We start from the raw sequence: 20,571 nt of genomic DNA, 5'->3' as shown, positions 1-20,571 counted from the left end.
ACTCTTGCGTATGTTCCCAGTTTACTCCGCATTGTTAAATGTTTACCTAAAACTTTGGCTTCTAAAGTGTTCCGCCATTGTGTATTTATAAAACGCCTCATAATCTTGAAAATCTCACCTACTAAACACTCATGCTATTTATCGTAACTCCCTTCAACATCGTGTTCTGGCACACATCTTCACCGGTATCACACAGTTATATGCTCATGCAACTGTTACACAGGCACCTAATGACAGATATAATTTTTGAAATGTTACACATGTTGTTTTCGCTGGTATATTTACCGTAGGGTACAAATGCTTGATTTGTTCTTAGGATGTACATCCCCTGATGAAGGGTCCTATGACCCGAAATGCATAGGGATGATTGACACGATTTGTTGAATAATCCGAGCATCAAGCACTTGAAATAAATCAAACACATGCATCTATGAGAAGTATCAATATGATGTGATGAAAACGCAATAAAAAGCAACTCATCGATATCAAGAAATTACGAATCTTTGTGCATTTTTTTTAAATTAAGAAAGGTAATTACAACCACATCAGAGTGCAACAGGGGGACACTAAGTAATGTCTAACTTAGTGCTATATAGAGTATTGATCTGACTCCCTCAGGTCAGAGGGGGATACCCACGTGCACCCAAGAAACTCTAAAAGTTTTACAACAGAATTGCTAGTGATCTAAAACAGTGTGCCTCACCATTCCTTGTTTATTTTGAATCTGCAAAGAGAGACATTTTAAAATGATGGTCTGGTTACCTGCCACATGTTTGGCTAGAACTGAGTCAATAGCAACGTGCCTCCATACCAATCTGCTCAAATTGTCGTTGAACTTGGTTAAAGATCGCAATTCATTTGACTGTAAACACCATATTTCTATCTGCTCCTGATCTAAAGGTATCACATGTTAGATGTAATAAGGTACCCTAGCATTAGTCAAAAGGAGAAATAGGCCTTACAATGGTGAAAAATTGCTTTAGTAAAACCTAAGCCCACACGTCCTGTGTTTCAGATACAATGCACCCTGCCCTATGGGCCTTTAGCCCCTACCTAAATGGTGACTTATAGTATTAGAAAGATTTGGGCCTGGTAAAAGGTTTATTTTCCCCAGTCGAAATGGCAGTTTAAAACTACACTACAGGCTGCCGTGGCAAACCTGAGAAGTGGCATGAGTGTTGCAGGTCCACTAGTAGCATTTAATTCACAAGCCCTAGGTACATGTAGTACCATTTACAAGGGTCTTACAAGTAAATAAAATGTGTTAATTAGGTGTGGGTCAATTTTACCATGTGTTAGGAAGAGAGCACAAGCACTTTTGCACTGGTTTGCAGTAGTAAAGTGCACAGAGCTCTAATGCCAACAAAAACAACTTCAGCAAACAGGAGGAGTGAATGGGAAATGTTTAGGGGAATACCACGTCAACTGTGTCAGGTCTAACAGTGAGCTACGAGAATGTCAGTTTACACTAGTATACCATCTTCTGGCAGCATTATGAAGGTGGCGCCTGGCACACATTCTGAAGGAGACATTGCTGAGAGATCTGGGGCCATAATTATGACCCGGTTTGCGTCGCTCTTGCACCACGCAACCTTAGGTCATATTTTTGAAGACACAATTGGCTTTGAGTGTGGCTTTGAGTGGCTCCAAAAATATGGAGTAATGCAGTACAGCGCAAATTGCTGTGGTGCGTTATTCTGCCTAGTGTAGGCATTCCATTGGGTGTTGCGTGGGTGTTCCCATGCAACGCCCATGGTTTTTGGTGCATTGCCATATGTACAAGACCTTGTAAACCTGACAACGAACCAAAAAGGAACGCCTCCTCAGGGGAGGCGTAACAAGCATGAATATGTTTATTTCTCCTCATCTTTTCCTCTTCCGACGTGTGCTGCATTTTGCTGCACACATAGAAAGAGGACAATGCTTCTCAGGATTGCTTTTGTGCAGAAAGGTGCCCCTTCCTGCACAAATACAATTCTGCCTACAACAAATGCATCCTTCTATCGGGGTCAAGGGTGCCTGTCTTGGCACTAGGCTGCCAAAATGGCGCCATCACAAGGAAAAAGGACAGGAATGTGTTGTATTGGATAAATACAGTGCTTTCCTGTCCTTTTCTTGTGATGCAGGACAGCAGAGCAAGGTGACTTGGTGCGCTGCACTGCCCTGCACCACTAAAGTCGTAAATATGGTCCCTTGGTATATAGCAATAATCAATCCAGAACATACTGTAGTTTTTACCATTAGTTTCCATATGTGTTTTTACAGGAAATCAGTAGCTTGCAATAAAATTATAGTTGACCATGGCGAATTATTTTTAATTTGAAAATCACTACTGGTCCACAAATTATTTAATATGTAACTCAATTTCAATTAAATTGCAATAAAATTTATTAGACTGCACAAAACATATTTTAACCTGAGTGATAATTCAGTAGGATAGACAATTGAATGGTATTAAAGAATGTTAACCATAGTAGAACTTAAGTTTGAACATCAACTATAATTCAGATACATTAGTGCAGAAAGATGTTGGATGGGTGTTTAAGAGTTTTGGAAAGGTATGAAGGAAGGACTTCTTCCTGATGTTCTGACGTAGGGAGCAGTAGCGGTCAGTGGTGGGAGTGCTTCCAGGCGGTGACGCGGGGCGGGGGAGGGGCAGGGTAGAGGGTAGTCAACTACAGAATACGGCCAAATACAGGAAAGTAAATATATAAATAAATAAAATGAATTTTGTTGCGTGCGCTGCATCTCCAAATTCGATGCAGCGTGCACAACAAAATTTGTTTTATTTATTTATATGTGTACTTACCTGTATTTGGCCGTATTCCGTAGTTTACTACCCCCTTTCCTGCCCCTCCCCCACCCCATGTCACTGCCCGGTAGCACTCCCACCACCGACAGCTACTGGTACGGAGCTGCAAGTGCTTGTAATGGCATCAGTTAGGGATTCTTTCTGGGAATAGGTTGTGCTTAATCTTGATAACTTAATGAGGAGGTCATTTCTATTTATGCGCCCCTCAGGCAAGCAGAAATGTAAAGGAGCTTTAGATGGTAAGCAGTTATATGAGTTCCAAAGCCGAGATCAGCTGGTCTCCCAAATGTCTAACTCCATGGTCTAGGAAAAGCCACGGTGTTCAACAATACTAGCCAGAGCCACTCCTCACTCACTTGCATGTCTGCTTTAATTTAATTTAATTTATTTTGATGAAATTAAGCACTATCCAATATTTGGACATTGTGAGGAAAAACGTGATTAGAGCGTTTGCAGCATGGATTTACATAGAAATCGGTTATCCTTCCTTGTGTATTGACAAATGTGCACACTAAAGATCACTTGAGGAGCATTCTTCTGAAATGAATCACAGCATGCCTGAGTATGCTCATTCTGACAAAAAGGTACCATTCAATCCAGAGATACATCCTTATTTCCAGTCTCTAGCAAGCAGGTGATCAGGTCGGATAATCTCAAGTGTCAAATGCACCCTTTGAATCCTCTGAAGCTCACCTATGAAAGGCAGGAGGAAACATTTTGTGAAATGTTTTGGTGACTGAGCACTTCCTGGAATGCAGATTAAGCTGTTACTCTATTACCAACATTTTGCGCTGGTTTGCAACACAAGAATTATGCAAACCAGTGCAAAATGTTTTGGCCTGGATTTACTTTCTAGTGCAAAGCTTGTTTTGCTCTAGAAAGTTGCTTTTGTATTACTCTGCATCAAGAGGACGTTCCATTGATGTTACGTGGGTGTTCCCATGCAACCACTCATGGTTTTTGACACAAAACCCTATCTACTAACAATAGTAGATAGCAGCCACGGCCGGTAGTAGGTGTAACTGCAGGGCGGTGACGTGGGGAGGGGGAGGGGCAGGGTGGGGGGTAGTAATGTATGGATTACGGACTTTAACAGGTAAGTAAACATATAAATAAATAAAACGAATTTAGTTGTGTGCACTGCATCACCAAATGTGATGCAGTGCGCGCAACAAAATTAGTTTTATTTATTTATATGTTTACTTACCTGTTAAAGTCCGTAATCCATACATTACTACCCCCCACCCTGCCCCTCCCCCTCCCCGCGTCACCGCCCTGCAGTTACACCTACTACCGGCCGTGGCTGGTAGATAGTAGTAGACAGGGTTTTGCACTAAAACTGAATCCGACTCGGAAGCAGACGTTGAAAAAGGGAAATGCTTTTATTTCTCCTGCCTTTCCCAGTTTGCATGGGTGCTGCACTGCACAGCACTCATGCAAATTGGAGAAAGTTTTCAGGTTTGTCTAGGCACAGTATTTTATACCAGAAGGGTACCCTTCCAGTACAAAATGTGTGCTAGACATCACACACACACTCTTGCACCCTAAGATGCATAGCTGTGTACACTACTCTCTGCAACCTAATTAAGCACCACTGCTAGGGAGAGAGCAGGATAGTGCCATATCTCTGTCGACATGCTGCTTTCCTGCTCTCTTCATGTCACACAACGCAGCACACCAACTTTGAGTGCTGCGCTGTGCTCTGTGTCTAAATGTGGACTTTACTCCCTGCCCCTTCGATAGGTTTACTTTAGGTTGGGTGATTGGAGATAGGGTCCTAAGTTGGAATCATTGTCTGAACTCAGAGAATGCTTTCCACCAGGAGTGTGTCCGGGATTTTATTTCAGATTGTTTTATTTGCGGTTTTGGCAAGGAGATGTTGCTGTAATAGTGCTGCTGTTTTGGGTACCTATTTCAGAATATGAACTGGACATATGAAGCGAACCCAAATCATTTTGTAGTTGATGAGCTTTACAGGTATTTGAGAGTGAGAGACCCGTGCACAAAATTCAAAGGAGAAAACCTGGCAAACTTGGGCCCACATGTACGTAGCTTTTTTGAATTCACAAATGGCCCGATTTGAAAAATTGGTCCGTTAACGACCGCAAAAAATCCTTTTTCAATGTACAAACCCTATTTTGCGATTCTGTAACTTATTTCTGAATCACAAAATAGGTTCGCGATTTGGTATTAGGAAGGGATGTGTTTAGGGCGTTCCTTCCTAATAGCAATTCGCAGTGGTATTTAAAAATATTTTGCGACCGAAATGCGGTCACAAAACAATCGCATTTTACCTCCAACTTGAAGTTGATGGTAACCAATTAGCTAATGGGAAGGGGTCTGGACCCTTTCTCCTTTGTCAATGCGTGCAAAAAAAAATTTGAGAGCAGGCAGAGGTCCCCCGGACCACTGCCTACTCTTAGAAAATGAAACTGAAATGTTTAATTTTTCTTTTTGTAAAGCATCCCGTTTACCTTTAAGGAAAAACAGGCTGCATTTAAAAAAAAAATGATATGATGGTCTGCTGTCCCCATCAGGCCACCATCCCTGTGTTTTTAGTGATTCCCTATGGGACGCAAATTGGCACCTACCTCTTGAATATTAATGAGGTAGGTCAATTGCAAACCCACTAGGAATCGCTAAATGTGTCAAAGACACATTAGCACATGGGTGTTTGCGATTTCCTAATAGCGACTTGCAAAAATTAGCTATTAGGAAATCGCAAAATGAAACCTACTTTCATAAGGATCTTGGTGCGGGGAAAACCACAATATTCAGAGTTTTACAGATTAGAATGGGAAAAACGTGTGTTATTTACCGCATTATCCCCCAGATTCATCAAAGTCCCGTTTTGCGAGTCCTTAATAGCGATTATTAAGGAATCGCTATTAAGGACTCGCAAAACGGGATTCATGTAGAAATCGCACAAATTATAGCGATTTCTACTGCCTCCTTATTTGCAATTCGCAAATTGCTAATCGCAAATAAGGAATGGGGAGTCATTCCTTTTTTGCGATTCGCAATTTGCGAATCGCAAATAAGGAGGCGATTTCAAGGGTGCCAGGGTGTCCAACGGACACCCTGTAGCACCCCTGAAATGGTGATTTACACAGGTGTTGCGCACACACATGTTCAAAGGACATGTGTGTGTGTAACATCCAACTTAGAAAAATGCACTGAAGTGCATTTTTCTAAGTTTTCGCTATTTACCACGAAGTCAGACTTCGAGGTAAATAGCGGCCAAAAATTGCGAATTCGCAATTCTAAAATGGTTCATGAATTGCATTTGAGGAATCTCAAATAGAGATTCCTTAAATGCAATTCCTCGCAATTTAGCGATTTAAATTTTTGCGATTTTTGCATTTGGGATGATGAATCCCAAATGCAAAAAATGCGCTCGCAAAGGGCCAGATGCGCAGAATCTGGCCCTTTGCGAGCCGATTTTTGTTTCATGAATCTGGCTCTATGCCTTATTCTGGCATGCAGAAATAAGAATGGGTTCGTAATTCTGCATTTTGGGCAAAAAACAGAACCCAATGATTTTAGTATTTTTCTAGGCGGAATTACCACACAACAATTTTCGTTGTAGAATGAAAGCCTGCAGTTCTTACACTCTATTCATTGCTTTACACTTCATACAAAGGAGCAACAAGAAAAGACTCTGGCTGGCAATTAAGCTGAATGTTCCCTGTTTTATGATGAGTTGACGTTCATTTGCTTTGCCTTGAATTTTATTTTATCGAATTCGTACTCTGTTGGTTTTGTAGCTTTTTTCTCGTTCCTTTTTATTATAATATTGAGCAGGTGTCGGGGCCGGCATTTTTAAGGTATTAAAGCAAATAAAAAAATTAAAAAATAAATAATATTTGCTACACGAATAACTATAAAATTACTTATCACATACGCCTTGGTCTTTATTGTCGCATACATGAGTGCTATTATAATGTGTTTGTTTTGTCTTATTGTAATGGGGTGGTGAAAAGAGAAACCTTTGTTTTCCGGAAACTATTACAAATTACATAAACCACCTTTCTTACATGTTCCACACACCCTGGGGGTATTGTTGTACCTCCCGTGAGCATATTTCGAAGTGAAGGCGTCATTGTCAAAACCAGTCTGTCTGAAACCATACACCTGTGAAGCGCTATCGTATATTTACTGTACAGTAGGTGGTGAGCTATGAGTGCAGGTCTCGCCTCAGGCATCCACCGAGGTATTTATAACTCGGAAAGTGTCTTTCAATTTTTTTTCAAAATGAACAGGTGAATGTTTATGTGAGCTGCAGCATTCGCAGCGGTACTGGAGAAGGAGTAACATGCTTCAGAAGATCTTGCTGTTGGTCCTTTTTTGCCTTTTTTCCCTGGGTTTTGCAGGGTCTTGTGAGAGTCCAGATGGATTTGCTGCTAGATTACCAGGGGACATATACATTGGAGGGTTCTTCCCACTTCACATGGGAGTTTCAAGTCCAGTAAACATTACTTCACCAGGCAAATTCAACTGCACGGGGTAAGTTTAGTGATTTATGATCAGCAATATTGTCCATCCACAGCTTGGCTTATAATGTATGCTCATAATAATACAGTAGGATGTGTTACTATCTGCCATGTTACAAAATGTCTGCCTTTTGCTCAGATTACCACCTCTCCTTGCTGTTTCATATGATTATGTATTAAACAGCAATCAAGTATTACATTTATGACATGGACTACGGCAACGCCCTCTACGCCGGAACCACCGCCAAGCTCCAGAAGAGACTCCAGCGGATCCAGAACGCCTCAGCCAGACTCATCCTCGACATCCCACGAAACAGCCACATCTCCGGACATCTGAGAGACCTGCATTGGCTCCCCGTCAACAAAAGAATCACCTTCCGTCTCCTCACCCACGCACACAAAGCCCTACACGATCAAGGCCCGAGCTACCTCAACAACCGTATCAACTTCTACGCTCCCAAACGCCACCTCCGATCAGCCAGCCACGCCCTCGCCGCCGCCCCCCGCATCCGAAGAGCGACAACAGGAGGAAGGTCCTTCTCCTACCTGGCCGCCAAGACCTGGAACTCCCTCCCGACCAACCTGCGCCTGACCCAAGACCACCTCTCCTTCAGGAAGAAGCTCAAGACCTGGCTGTTCGAGCAGTAACGGCACCCCCCCCGCCCCCCCCCAAGCGCCTTGAGACCCTACGGGTAAGTAGTGCGCTCTATAAATGTCTATGATTGATTGATTGAATGACATCAGATAGTAGCAGAGTGAGAAATGAAAAAGTGTCAGAGACTGATCGAGTGATAGAAGGACAAGAGGGAGTGAATGGCGAGGAGAGTTGGAGAAAGAGTTTGAAGCAGATACACAGAATGACGGAGGCGCCAGGGAGTGAGAGATGAGAGACAATAGAAAGTACAAGAGAAAGAGGTGGCATGACAGGGTGGCGGAAGGACGGGAGAGAGTGAGAGATGAGGAGAGAGACAGAAACAAAGAGTGAGAATGGAAGAAAAATAAAACAGGGCATTGTATTTAATAAACACATGGGAAATGTAGGCACTAGAATGATTATTAACAACGGCAAATGTCAAGATCATTTTTGCACATGCAAAGGCATTCTCATGGTTACATTTTTATTTACTCCGGTACAATGTATTGTCTTTTTTTAAATGTATATATATCCACATACCTATATACATTTTGCATCAAAACCCATCAGATTAGACATCGTTTATTTTGTTATGAAAAAACGTTTTTCAAATTCCCAGAATTCCCCTGTAAACTAGGTAAGAAGCTCCTCCAATGATTTACTCACTATGCAAAACATGGTAACATGAGCAAGGAAGAGGCGTCTCAACTTTGGACACACACTTACCTACACACTTACAAATTTAAGTGTCCATGAACATAGTATTGTACCCATCGTATATACCCGCGCAGCAACGTAATGTTTAGAAACTCCCATTATACCTGGGATGATTTCACTACGCTTCTCCTATACCCTCGACAGAAAGTCCTACTACTCATGGGCTGATATTTCTACTGTCTGCATCTCGGAATAGTCACTGAGGGGAATCATGTTAGAAGTGAGGTCTGAATGCTCCAGAATGAAGATAAGATAAAGGAAATAAAACTGATGATTACTCATCCCCTGCACTGAGAAGTCAAGAATGTCACCGCCAATTCAGGAAAGTAATGAACACAGTACTGTTCACAAACATCTGACTTTAGGGCCCCTTTGCAAAGACTTTCATTGTTTCGATACTTGTTTGACATAGCATAATAGAATTGTATCAATGCCCTTCCTTTCATCCTTTATTGCATTTTAAAGTTTCATACCTGACATTCTCCTCTGCTATGTAAGAGTCTTTTAACATTCTGTAAATGAATAAGTATGCAGCCTGCTATCGATAAAAAATTATTGGCATTACTGCCACTGCTCTGTATTATTGGGTATTTTAGTCCTCGCCCGCCCAACTTGAATTATTTATTGGGTGATCTAGAAATGAGCGAATATGAACATCCCAAAGCATCATATCCTGCTGTCAACATTTGGACATAAGCCTACATCCTTCATAATAGAGAAAGCAAGCCTTTGCAAGTGCAGTTATGGGTCTGAGAAAATTGCCGTACCATGGTACACTACAGGTTCTCTACAGGACACAGCTACATTGGATACATTATGGGAAATCTGGAAAATAAGGCTTAACGTCAAAATCTTTCAAGTCTGCCCCAGTTAGAACAATTATCATAATCCTCTTGATTTTACGCTAGAGAGGTAACTGTCATTTTGTCTCCATCAAAGTCTAACACTTTCATAGTACTGTTTAGTAAAGTATGGTAATCCTTATTTTCATTACAAAAAAATAATGTTTCAATTATTTCTAAAATTAAAATGAATTGCAATTTTTATTGATGTTTTACTTACGTTGGTTTTGTATTGTTTTTATTGATATATGTTTGTTCCTTTTTTTTAGTTGTAATAATTTAATGTAATTTATTTTTAATTGCTTACATTTTTTTCAGTTTTTTATGTATATATACATATATATTTACATTTTTATTTTCAAATAATTTTGTATTTTTATATTATTATTTTAAACTTTATTTTTTTAACTATATTAAATGTAATGATAAGTACCTACAAATATTTCTGTATATTTTTCTATTTTTGACGATCTTCTGGTCCATAATATTATTTTACAATAGTTTTGTATTTTACATGCAACCTATGTAAACTCTGTATTGGTTCCCGATGCATTTGTCGCAATATCGGTGTACCACAATAATTTTGTTCCTGATATTTTGTCATACAAGTGTTTAGGAGCAATTCAGGCTAAGGTTTGCGAAAGTGTGACTTTTCAATGCGCTGTTCGTTGTTGAGAAGGGAAGCAGGGCAAAGCACGACATCCCCACCATTCACTGACTAATTCAGAAGATGCAAGACTATGTAAAAAACAAAATCAGGTTGTCTAATTATTGTACCACAGAATTTATTTTGGTAGCAGCTCTCCAAAATGCTGTAGTTGTGACATGAACCAGTTGTGCCAGTGCTAGATGGTGGTGGTGTCAAGATGTTGGATTTCTTTTGTATTTTTACCCGACCACCATTCAGAGGACCACCCAGCCGCGGGCCGTGGAGGGAGTTACGGTGGGGCAGGGAGGCGGGGAGGGGGAGGGGCAGGGTGGAGAAGGCTAAAAACCGGCATATGGATAATTACAGGTAAGTAAACAATTTAAATAATAAAACGAATTTCGTAGCGCGCACTGCATCGCAAAATGCGATGCAGTGCGCGCTACGAAATTCGGGGATGACTTTCCTTGCAGCCCTCTTTCAACGAGTCACACTCTCTTGCTTTATTTGCTGGGATTTGGAGGTGGTATTAGACACCACCACGTCCAAAAGTCACCGGCAGCCACTGATGAGTAGCGAGTGAATGTTGATACAAAGCATTTCAGGGAGGCCTGGCAATATGTTGTTCGAGTTCCAATTCCATACCGATGTCTGACTGCCTTCTTGGTCCAGAATAGATTAGAAAATTATTTAGCAGTTTTAGTATTTTGACGATATACTGGCCAAGCTGATGTGAACTATTTTATGTGCAAGCTTAACAAAATAAATTTTCCTTAACTACCCAAAGCTCATGCTCATGATTGCTGAAGCTGACTTTTCCCATTGAGAATCAATAGCAGACACTAAGCTTTTCCTATGGCTCCTTTTTAGGTCAATCCTAAAAGCGCTTGCGCTGTAGATGATCTGTTGTATCTACTTTGTGGAGTTTGACTCCTCCTTTGCTTAGGATTGGCTTACCTGTGTGTCATTTAAAAATGCGAGTGTGGTAATGGTTGATGTGTGGTGCATGTCCCACCTTTCCATAGAAGTTAACTCACATGGGGCCATATGTAGGTAGCTTAATACCGGTCGGTAATGGCTGAAAATTGGTAAATTTCCCGTTCCCGACCGGTATTTAGCTTTTTCTAATGTAGGTAGCTGGATTTAAGGATTCGGTAATTTACCGATTCGGTAATTTAAGGAATCGGTAAGTTACTGAATCCTTAAAATACCGAATCGGTAAATTTCTGTAATCCTATGTAGGGAGCACTCAAGTGAGTGCATTTTTGATTTAAGGATTCGTTATTTACCACCAACAAAAAATTGGTGGTAAATATCGAATACCTTTAAAAAAGCAATTTTGTGCTTTTTTAAAAGTGCCATGTGGCAGACAGGGCATGTATATGCGCCACATGTGCACACATGCACGATTCAGGGGTGCAACAGGGTGTCAATGTGACACCCTGCCACCCTTGAATATGCTCCACCTATTACCCATTCTATATTTACCGAATTTGTAATAGTGAATGGATTCCCATTCGTTTCTATGGGCTCCAGGCCCATAGGAATAAATGGGAAGGTATTCCTTATTACCGATTCCGATATTACCGAATCGGTAATAACGAATATTACCGAATCTGTAAAAATTACAGATTTTTTACCTACATACTATTTACCGATTCTTAAATACCGAATCGGTAAAATTCGGTATTTAGGAATCGGTAAATAGAAATTACCTACATCTGGCCCAAGGAGTATTAGTGCGGGAGAGAGCAGGGGCGCAAACATTACTTTGTGTGCCATGTGCTTTCTGTTGGTGCACGTTTTCACCACTTGTACAACATGTTTTTTTAGAAACTTCCAGGAAACATAGTTACCGGCACCCCTAAGCTTTGGAGAGCTGTAGATAAAAGAAATCCAAACGGAGCACAAGGCGCTTGGATTCAGCTGATTAGGACAATCACCTGTTTTTCAAGTGCAGCGGCAATTAAATTCCATTGGCACTTGCTGGTTCCCGGTCACTGTCTTTTCTGCCATTTCCGAAGTGTTGGGCCATGCCCTCTTTTCCACAGCAACAGAGCCTGGCATCTGTAGTTTCTCCGGCTCAGACACGTAAAGAAAGGTAACAGAGAAAGGACAAAACAGATCATGTATTGTTTCAGCACTCTTGTCTTTCAGGCTAAAACAACACTAGAAAAGATCCTGACCAAGGTATTTTGAAAACTGTTTCGTACAAAAAGAAAATAATAACAAGGCAAGGACTACGTTTTGTAGAGAAACAAAATAATTAATGGACCAGACTTTTTGATAACGGTGTTCTGAATGAAAGAGCGCAACTAACTTATTACTGATGTCTTCTTAGTCTTGGTTTCTCCCTACACCACCAAACAAAATAAACATCTTCCCACACTGCTACACCATTAATGTGGCATGCTTTCTTTTCATACAAGAACCCCCATAATAAAGAGCAAATCTGGCCTTCATACAATGCAAAAATGCTGCCAAGGTCCATTGCTACGACACCAGTCACTTCTCACCATAGCACTCGCACTCCAGGCATACTGCCATGCTGCCTATTCCTTTCCAGGCGCTAATTTAAAACCCCGCAGACTGTATATCCAACGCCCATACTGTTTATGGTACATACACTCGCACCTTTATCAACCTTCACAATTCCCGAACATCGGCAATTTAAACAACCAAATAAATTCAAAATTTTAGTAGCACTGTTTATATCATATAGCCTTATATCCCGTCATATACAGGCTATTAAAGGCCTGCTCCAGTGTTAAAGGCTCGAACCAAAGGCCTTAAACAAGGAAGCGGGACTTTAATAGCGGGTATAGCCCAGCTACGAAGGAATATAAGGCTATTAGAACATTCTGTCACTAGAGGGCAGGATGTTCTAACAAATTAAACCAAGGCCTCTCGGAGCCCGAGGCGATTAAAAACCCTTAGGTCTCCGAGAGGCCTTTGTTTAAACAACATTGGAATGTTGCTTTGCAGGCCTTTACCGGCCCCTAGAAGCACGGAGCACTCCATTGTCTGAAATGGAGTGTGCCACATTCCAATGTTCTAATTGGTATTTATAAACCCTATATTCATCTGTAGCCATATTAGCTTAAATAAAGCATATGTAATATCACTCAACAGTACTCATTGTATCGACCTTAGAAGGTTAACAGGGTTATTAAACATGTTGAAATTTGAACTATTACTTTTATCTACCTCCAAAGGATAAACGGCTCAGTTAACGTGTTGGGATTTGACCCTCTGACCATAAGGTCAAACACAGGCCCGCCCATACAGTGGGCGTGTTACCCCACTAAGCCACCAATTCCTGCTGTAATGTTTTGTAAAAGGATTATATTGTGTTGTATTTGATATAAGATTTTAAATATTTTTGAAAATTTTAAACAAAATACACAGCGTTTAAGTTGGATATTTTTGCATTCTATAACGGATAACCTAATACATCTCGGTTTCTATTTTTATGTACTTACATGTCTTGTTTGATGCATTCCTTATTACTGGTGCCTCCTTAGTTTGGGCTTTCTCCCCACACTACCTAACAAAACATACTTCTTCCCACGCTGCAACACCTTTAATGTGGCATTCTTTCTCTTCATACAAGCACCCCAATAATAAAGAGCAAATCTGGCCTTCATACAATGCAAAAATGCTGCCACGGTCCATCGCTACAACACCAGTCACTTCCCACCATAGTACTCATACTCCAGGCATACTGCCATTCTGCCCATTCCTTTCCAGCGCATCTAGATGCTAATTTAAAACCCCCCAGGCTGCATATCCAAAGCCCATACAGTGTATAGCACATACACTAGCACCTTTAACCCCCCACACAGCCCCCATGCCAGGAACGAGCTCTACGCACTCACTGCAATCCTTTCTGACCCAAAACAGGCCACAAGGCAAACTCCACAATAACAACCCTGCCACCCATGCTCTCCCTGCAAAAACAACACCAGCAGCACGATTTCCCAACACACCATTTTCATGCTGCAACCCTATCAATGTAGCATGCTTCCATTTTATAGAGCTATCCTCACAATAAGGAGCAAATATCAACCTTCACAATTTCAAAAAATCTGCAATTTAAGCAGCCAACTAAATTAAAAATGTTGGTAGCACTGTTTATATAATTGGTGTTTATAAGACGTATATTCATATGTGGCCATATTAGCTTAAATAAAACATATGTAATATTAATTACCAGTACTATTGTATCGACCGTAGAAGGATAACAGGCTTATTAAACACATTGAAATTTTAACTATCATTGTTATCGACCTCATACGGATAAAAGTTTCAGTTAACAAGTCGGGATTTGAATCTGTAACCATAAGTTCAAACACAGGCCCATACAGTTAACGCATTACTCGGCTAAGCCACCAAACCCAGCTGTTACCTCAGTTAAAAAGAATGCATTACGATGTATTTGTTACTACTGTTCCAGATATTTAAAAAAGAATACACAAGTTCTACGTTTTCTGTTTTTGCATTACATAATGCATACCTTATAGTTGTCCTAATTTATTTTTCACTATGGTATCAGGTTTAGGCAATATTCTTTTAAATCAGAATACTTTGCCTGAGACAAGCTCCCATGTAGAATAATTTCATGCAATATGTGAGCACAGCTGCATTTATATAGATATTTAAAAAGAATATACACTTCACTTTATATTTTAGCACAATGGCATTACTGCTCTTGTTTAAAAAAAACACAAACAGCTTTATGCATGTATTTGTTTTCATTGGCCTCACGCGTGCATCTTGTTTTTATTCTGTAACAGTATATGCCGTTTTTAGGTTGAGCCTAGCGCAGCCCGCTTGCGCTGCTCTAGGAGATGACCTCTTGGAATCACTCTGGACTACGAACAAGCTTGTGCGTGTTGTAGTGGCATTTCATTGGCCTTTGCGTGTGGCTTTGAAAAAGAAAAGCAAACAATTGGCCAAAGGCGGCTTTTTGTCCCACCTTTTGTTAAAATGTTGACGCCTAAGGCATCCATCTTGTGGTTACGAGTAGCGGCGCGCAGTGTGCCATCTGTTGAGTGTTATATTTCAAAGATAGTTTTTTGGTCTGTTTCGCACAGCCGTGCTTGCGAAAGCCTCTTCCCCAACCCCTTCCTTCCCTCCCCCGGCTCCTTTGTGCCTCCTCCAGGAGACGGGAGGAGAATCGCTTGTTTTCGTGTTGCAGGCTCTCCACACTTTCACTCACTCTCCCTCCGCGAGTTTGATGCAGGTTCTGACTATTGTGAGATGTTTAGGTCTAAAACCTTAGAAACCATTCAGAAAGGACACATTTCTGCAAGTGTGTTACTCCTTTCTAACAAACATTGTGATATTGACCAAATTGCTTCTCCCTGTTGCATCTTCCCTTCCAATGCCTTCTCCTCTCGGTGCCCGCTCCTTCTCTCTGCCCCATGCAACCTTCACACTCTGTCCTCCCATCTCTCCCTTTCTTTCAGTCTACGCTGCCTCTTACTGCCCCGTTCACACCTTTCCGACCCGCTTTCTCCTTTAATTTTAACTAACGCCCCCAGGGTGGATGATGTTGAAGGAAGGAACGCTGCGCATCAAAATAAAGACATTGTGTAAAATGGTACAGTTTGAAGGTCTGCTGAAAATGTAGAAAACAAAAGACGTGGATTAGCAAAAAACATTGTGGAAAGCTGAATGTCATACCAGTAAGTACTTAGAAACCATTCCGAATGGTCACATTTCTGCAAGTGTGTTACTCCTTTGTACAGCCATGGTGGTGCCAGGGTACTTTCCAGGCCGGCATACACTTAACTTTCACCAGCTTAACACAGGGTCATAATGTAGGCCCCTGCAGTGGGCTTAATTTAAGCTGGTATCTGCAGGTACGTACATGGGCAAATAAAAAAAAAATGATACTTTTTGGAAAATATATAAAAGCGCGTTCTTAAAAAACACTGAACATCCTGGCTGTTATTTCTAAGAACAAAACACACAAGATGATGGACGGAATGTTGCACAATGGCAAAACATTCACCCCCAGTCACAGATCTGGGTTTAATCAATCGTTATTTTGCTCACCAAGCCACCCCAGTTCAGACATGGCCATATGCAAATCAGTCTTGACCCTGTGCCTCATGGGAACAGTCCAGCCCGAACTGCCAAGCCATGTCTTTCCTGGACCGGAATTAAGCATCCTAGGACCGGTTTCTGGCTATCAACCAGCCAGGATAGCTTGACTCCAGTGAGCAAGGGACCCACGTCTGGGCATACCCTTTCCACATAGGGTGAACAGCAAAACACACAAGATGATGGACGGAATGTTGCACAATGGCAAAACATGTTGTTTCCAGTCCAGGGAAGGCATGAGTCCCTTGCTCACTTTGCCACTGGATTCAAGTAAGCCTGGCTGAAGACGGCTGTAATGCCAGAAACCGGTCCTAGGAAGCTTGTTCCCGGTCCAGGGAAGGCATGGTTTGGCAGTTCGGGCAGGACTGTTCCCATGAGGCACAGGGTCAGACTGATTTACATATGGCCATGTCTGAACTGGGGTGGCAGAGTGGGCTAAAGAACTGTGATGGATTAAACCCAGATCTGTTGACTGGGTGTGAGTGTTTGATTGGTTTAGATGCTCCGTCCATCGGCACCCCCTTTTGTACCGCTTTGTTCGCCATAAGTTGGCAGGGTATGCTCAGAGGTGAGTCCCTTGCTTACTTTGCCACTGGATTCAAGCAAGCCTGGCTTAAGACGGATGTAATGCCAGAAACCAGTCCTAGGAAGCTTGTTTCCGGTCCAGGGAAGGCATGGCTTGGCAGTTCGGGCTGGACTGTTCCCATGAGGCACAGGGTCAGACTGATTTGCATATGGCCATGTCTGAACTGGGATGGCAGAGTGGGATAAAGAAAGGTGATAGATTAAACCCAGATCTGTTGACTGGGTGTGAGTGTTTGATTGGTGCAGATGCTCCGTCCATCACCACCCCCTTTTTACCGCGTTATTTCTAACAAGGCACAACTTTAAGAAGGATGTAATCACGTCCTCAGGTGCTTCCTCGCGCTTAAATTAAAATGTTGGTGCGACAACTCTTAACAGGAAGCAGACCATCATCGCCACGGTAACAGCAGTCAGACACAGCACTCCTCCCCCACCCCCAAAACAAGTCTCTGCCGTAAACGTTATCTCCCTTCATTTTCTCTACAAAATATATGGTGCAAAAAGCGTAAATGTTTTGGGTGTGTTAATGTGCAACAATGTTTATATTTCAGATTTTTTTTTAATGCACATAAAAGACCCAGGGGGTTGGTGAAAGTGCTTTACAAAAACCAAATCAGCGACAATAACTACTGGTTGCAAAAATATTAACTTCATTAGCAATTAAAAGGGGCTATCAAGGGAAACACAGTTCTCTTTACCTTGTACTGGCACTACATATCCAGCAATCTCCAACAATGTTTGATTTTGCCTGCCATGGGTCTGAGACCTATTTCACCGGATGGCCATATAAGGTAACAAAATACTTATTACTTTATTATTGATTTTCAACATGCTGCACAGCAGGTACACTCCTCTACAACATATCCTAAACACATTGGCAAAGCCAATAGGTCTGGCAAACTCTTATAAGGTCCCAAAGTGCAGACCTATTGGCTATGCCAATGCTTGTTTAGTTGGAGCCTACACAGCACATGCGCTGTTAGGATATCTGTTGTCTGTACTTTGTGGGGTTTGACTTCTCCGACACCTTGGATTGGCTTTTGTGTTTGTCATTGCATTGCTTAGAATGGCAATGCGTGCACGTTTGGCAATTCCCTTGTGGGAGCGAGCAGCGCCATGTGGTAGCAATTATCGCGACTTGCTGCTTGCTCCCACAAGGAAATCCGGCGCAAGCCCCCTCCTCTTTTCCCTCCCCCTGCTGCCGCACGAGGCGCGCGCGCTTGTTTCAATAGCATATGTTATTTCTTTTCAACTGCATGTAATGGAGTGTGAGTAAAGGCATTCAGAAAATAGTGACTTCTGTGTCCCGGCTGGGACACAGTTTTCCCATGCTGCTCTTTGGCCTGTGACATTTTGGTGCACTCAAGGTCCTCGGATCCTCGTCCGTCAGTTATTGTGCACTAGGTCAAGGTCCAGGGTGGTACTAACAGCTGAAAGAACCTGTGTCTGTTTCCATTGTAAATGTTTCTTTCCCGGGCCCATTTGTTTCTCAAAGGGCAGCTGTGCCGAGGCTGCCAGCAGAGGACAATAGAGGCAGCTGTTCTGCATGAAACACGAGTGCCTCAGAGAGGGCGCCCAACTCCACCACAGTCTGACCCAGAGGGAAGTCGAGAGATTTCCCAAGGCACCAGTACACTTGAAAATGCTGCCAAAGCTTGGGCAGAAACCATCTTTTAGGCTACATCAGCATTTCTGAGATTACAGGCTTGGCAGAGCATCCCACCCAGCACGTTTCTGCACAGGCCAGGCCTCTGACTGGAGGTGAGGAGCTCACATAGAAGAAACTACCTCGTTTAGACTGGGGGTGGGCATCATATAGTTTCAGGCCGATCGGTAAGACGTTGCAGTCCCACAAACCATGACCACACTCGTGGCTACATTGTAATGACCTCCTCCCCTCCAACTTATCTACGCTTCTGTCTCCTGAGTATCCCCTAATCGCAGAATTACAGATTCCCACAGGACCAATATTTGACAATGCCAATAACTCCTGAACACTAACCTGGAGCGTTGTATTAGTTTATAAACCCCACCAACAGCAGCAAAACAAACCTGTTGCGACAAACTAGACCACCACAGTATCAGACATGGGTATAACTAGTACAGGTGCTCACCAATATGCAGCTCAGCCTAGCTTTCCTGTTAATTGGCGGATTGTCTCATGAAATGTTATGGTCCTTGCGGAGGTAAAAGCCCTTGTTGTAAGATGGTGCTTCTGGTTCGGTTAGACAGCAGGGTTATCTGCTCAAGATGTCTCTTTAAACATCTTTCTAGAATCTAGATACCCAATGTGTGGAAAACGGCTCCCCTTTATCATGAGACGTTTGACAACCTCTCCCCTCAAGTGGGTGATTTGCCACAGTCTGCTCAGACTGTGTAGGTTACCAATGTTCTGAGAGGTACGATCCCCTGGGTGTTAACTTCCTTACTTCGACTACTGTACTGCCCTCACTCAGGGCACAAGTCGTAAAAAAAGAAGTGGGGGGACACTGTCACCGGAAGTGATGTCACGACCGGAAGTGACGTCACGAAAGGCGCCGAGCTCCTCGTCCCAGAGAGGCCGAAGAGTGAAGTCCAGCTGTTTGGCAGGGGGACGGCGTCCCCCAGTAAAATAAGTGGGGGTAGGCCATACACCCGCGAGGTACCCCAACTCGAGCCCTGCCACTACTGCCTTGGAATCTTCCTTGGGTGACAGTGCCTGACAATCTTGGGAAACAAGCAGTGGTTTTGTTCAAGGCGAATTCCTGAAAGGGGTTCAGGCGGGGTGCCATCCCGGCTGTATGAAAGGAATCGCTACCACAGCTCAACGCCACAGCATGCACACTGTTTTGCACTTGTTTGAATGACCACGGCGACAGCTGCACTGTCAAGCCTATCTAAAAAGATGCAGAAGGGGACACGGAAGACACTCTGTGAATAGCTCTGGGAATGAAAAATGGGTAACGATCCCAACTACACAATCCACCTCCAGATAACAGACCACATGAAGAAAGTGAAGTCCAAACTCCATGAAAACTAAACGCCCAATGAAAAGATGTGGAACCTCTCCAGCACAACAAGAAATTAGGCAACAAAACATATGAGGTGGACAACACAAACGTGTAACTAAGAAACACACTCACACGCAACATAATTAGATGAAGCCAATAGCACAGGCATGATCACTCGAGCAATTCTCATGGCCTACAGTGAGCAAAATAGGACAAAAATAAATGCAGTTTAAGTGAAAAGACAAGAAATGCTAATCTAATCGACACCAAGAACAAGTAAGGATTCTAATGCAGGGGTCTCTCCAACCTTTTCTTCAACAAGAGCTACTTTTGCTCAATGAAAATCATCAAGAGCTATTGATATTATATGAGCAGAAATAATGTCATCATCAGACAAGATTACATTAGTAGTCACACTATGTAGGATTAATGGCAGTGCCACTTCTGTGCAGGGTTGTCGGCAATGGTCACTTCAGTGCATCATGCAGGGTACTAGCATCAATGTAAACAAGCATTGGTATAGCCAGTAGGTCTCGCCTTTGGGACCTTATAAGTGTTTAGCCATGCAACACTTAATGTTGTTGCACCAAGGATATTGTGCTGGATAACCAGCCGCGGTAGGTAGTAGGAGTTCCTGCAGGGCGGTGATGTGGGGAGGGGGAGGGGCAGGGTGGGGGGTAGTAATGTATGGATTAAGGAGTTTAACAGGTAAGTAAACATATAAATAAATAAAACGAATTC

At 42.4% G+C, this 20,571-nt stretch overlaps 1 protein-coding gene across 1 annotated transcript in view; it reads left to right on the top strand.

Moving 5' to 3' along the window:
- The first annotated feature begins 7,127 nt into the window (after positions 1–7,127).
- LOC144763160 (G-protein coupled receptor family C group 6 member A-like) overlaps positions 7,128–20,571 on the top strand; it is a 582,371-nt gene continuing 568,927 nt past the window's right edge. The window contains exon 1 of the mRNA XM_078648488.1: positions 7,128–7,318. Coding sequence (XP_078504614.1) covers positions 7,128–7,318 — 191 coding nt within the window. The remainder of the gene's footprint in view (positions 7,319–20,571) is intronic.

The sequence above is a fragment of the Lissotriton helveticus genome, chromosome 6, assembly GCF_964261635.1.
Source record: "Lissotriton helveticus chromosome 6, aLisHel1.1, whole genome shotgun sequence".
Lineage (NCBI taxonomy): Eukaryota > Metazoa > Chordata > Amphibia > Caudata > Salamandridae > Lissotriton > Lissotriton helveticus.
This window is presented reverse-complemented; position numbering and strand designations above follow the sequence as displayed.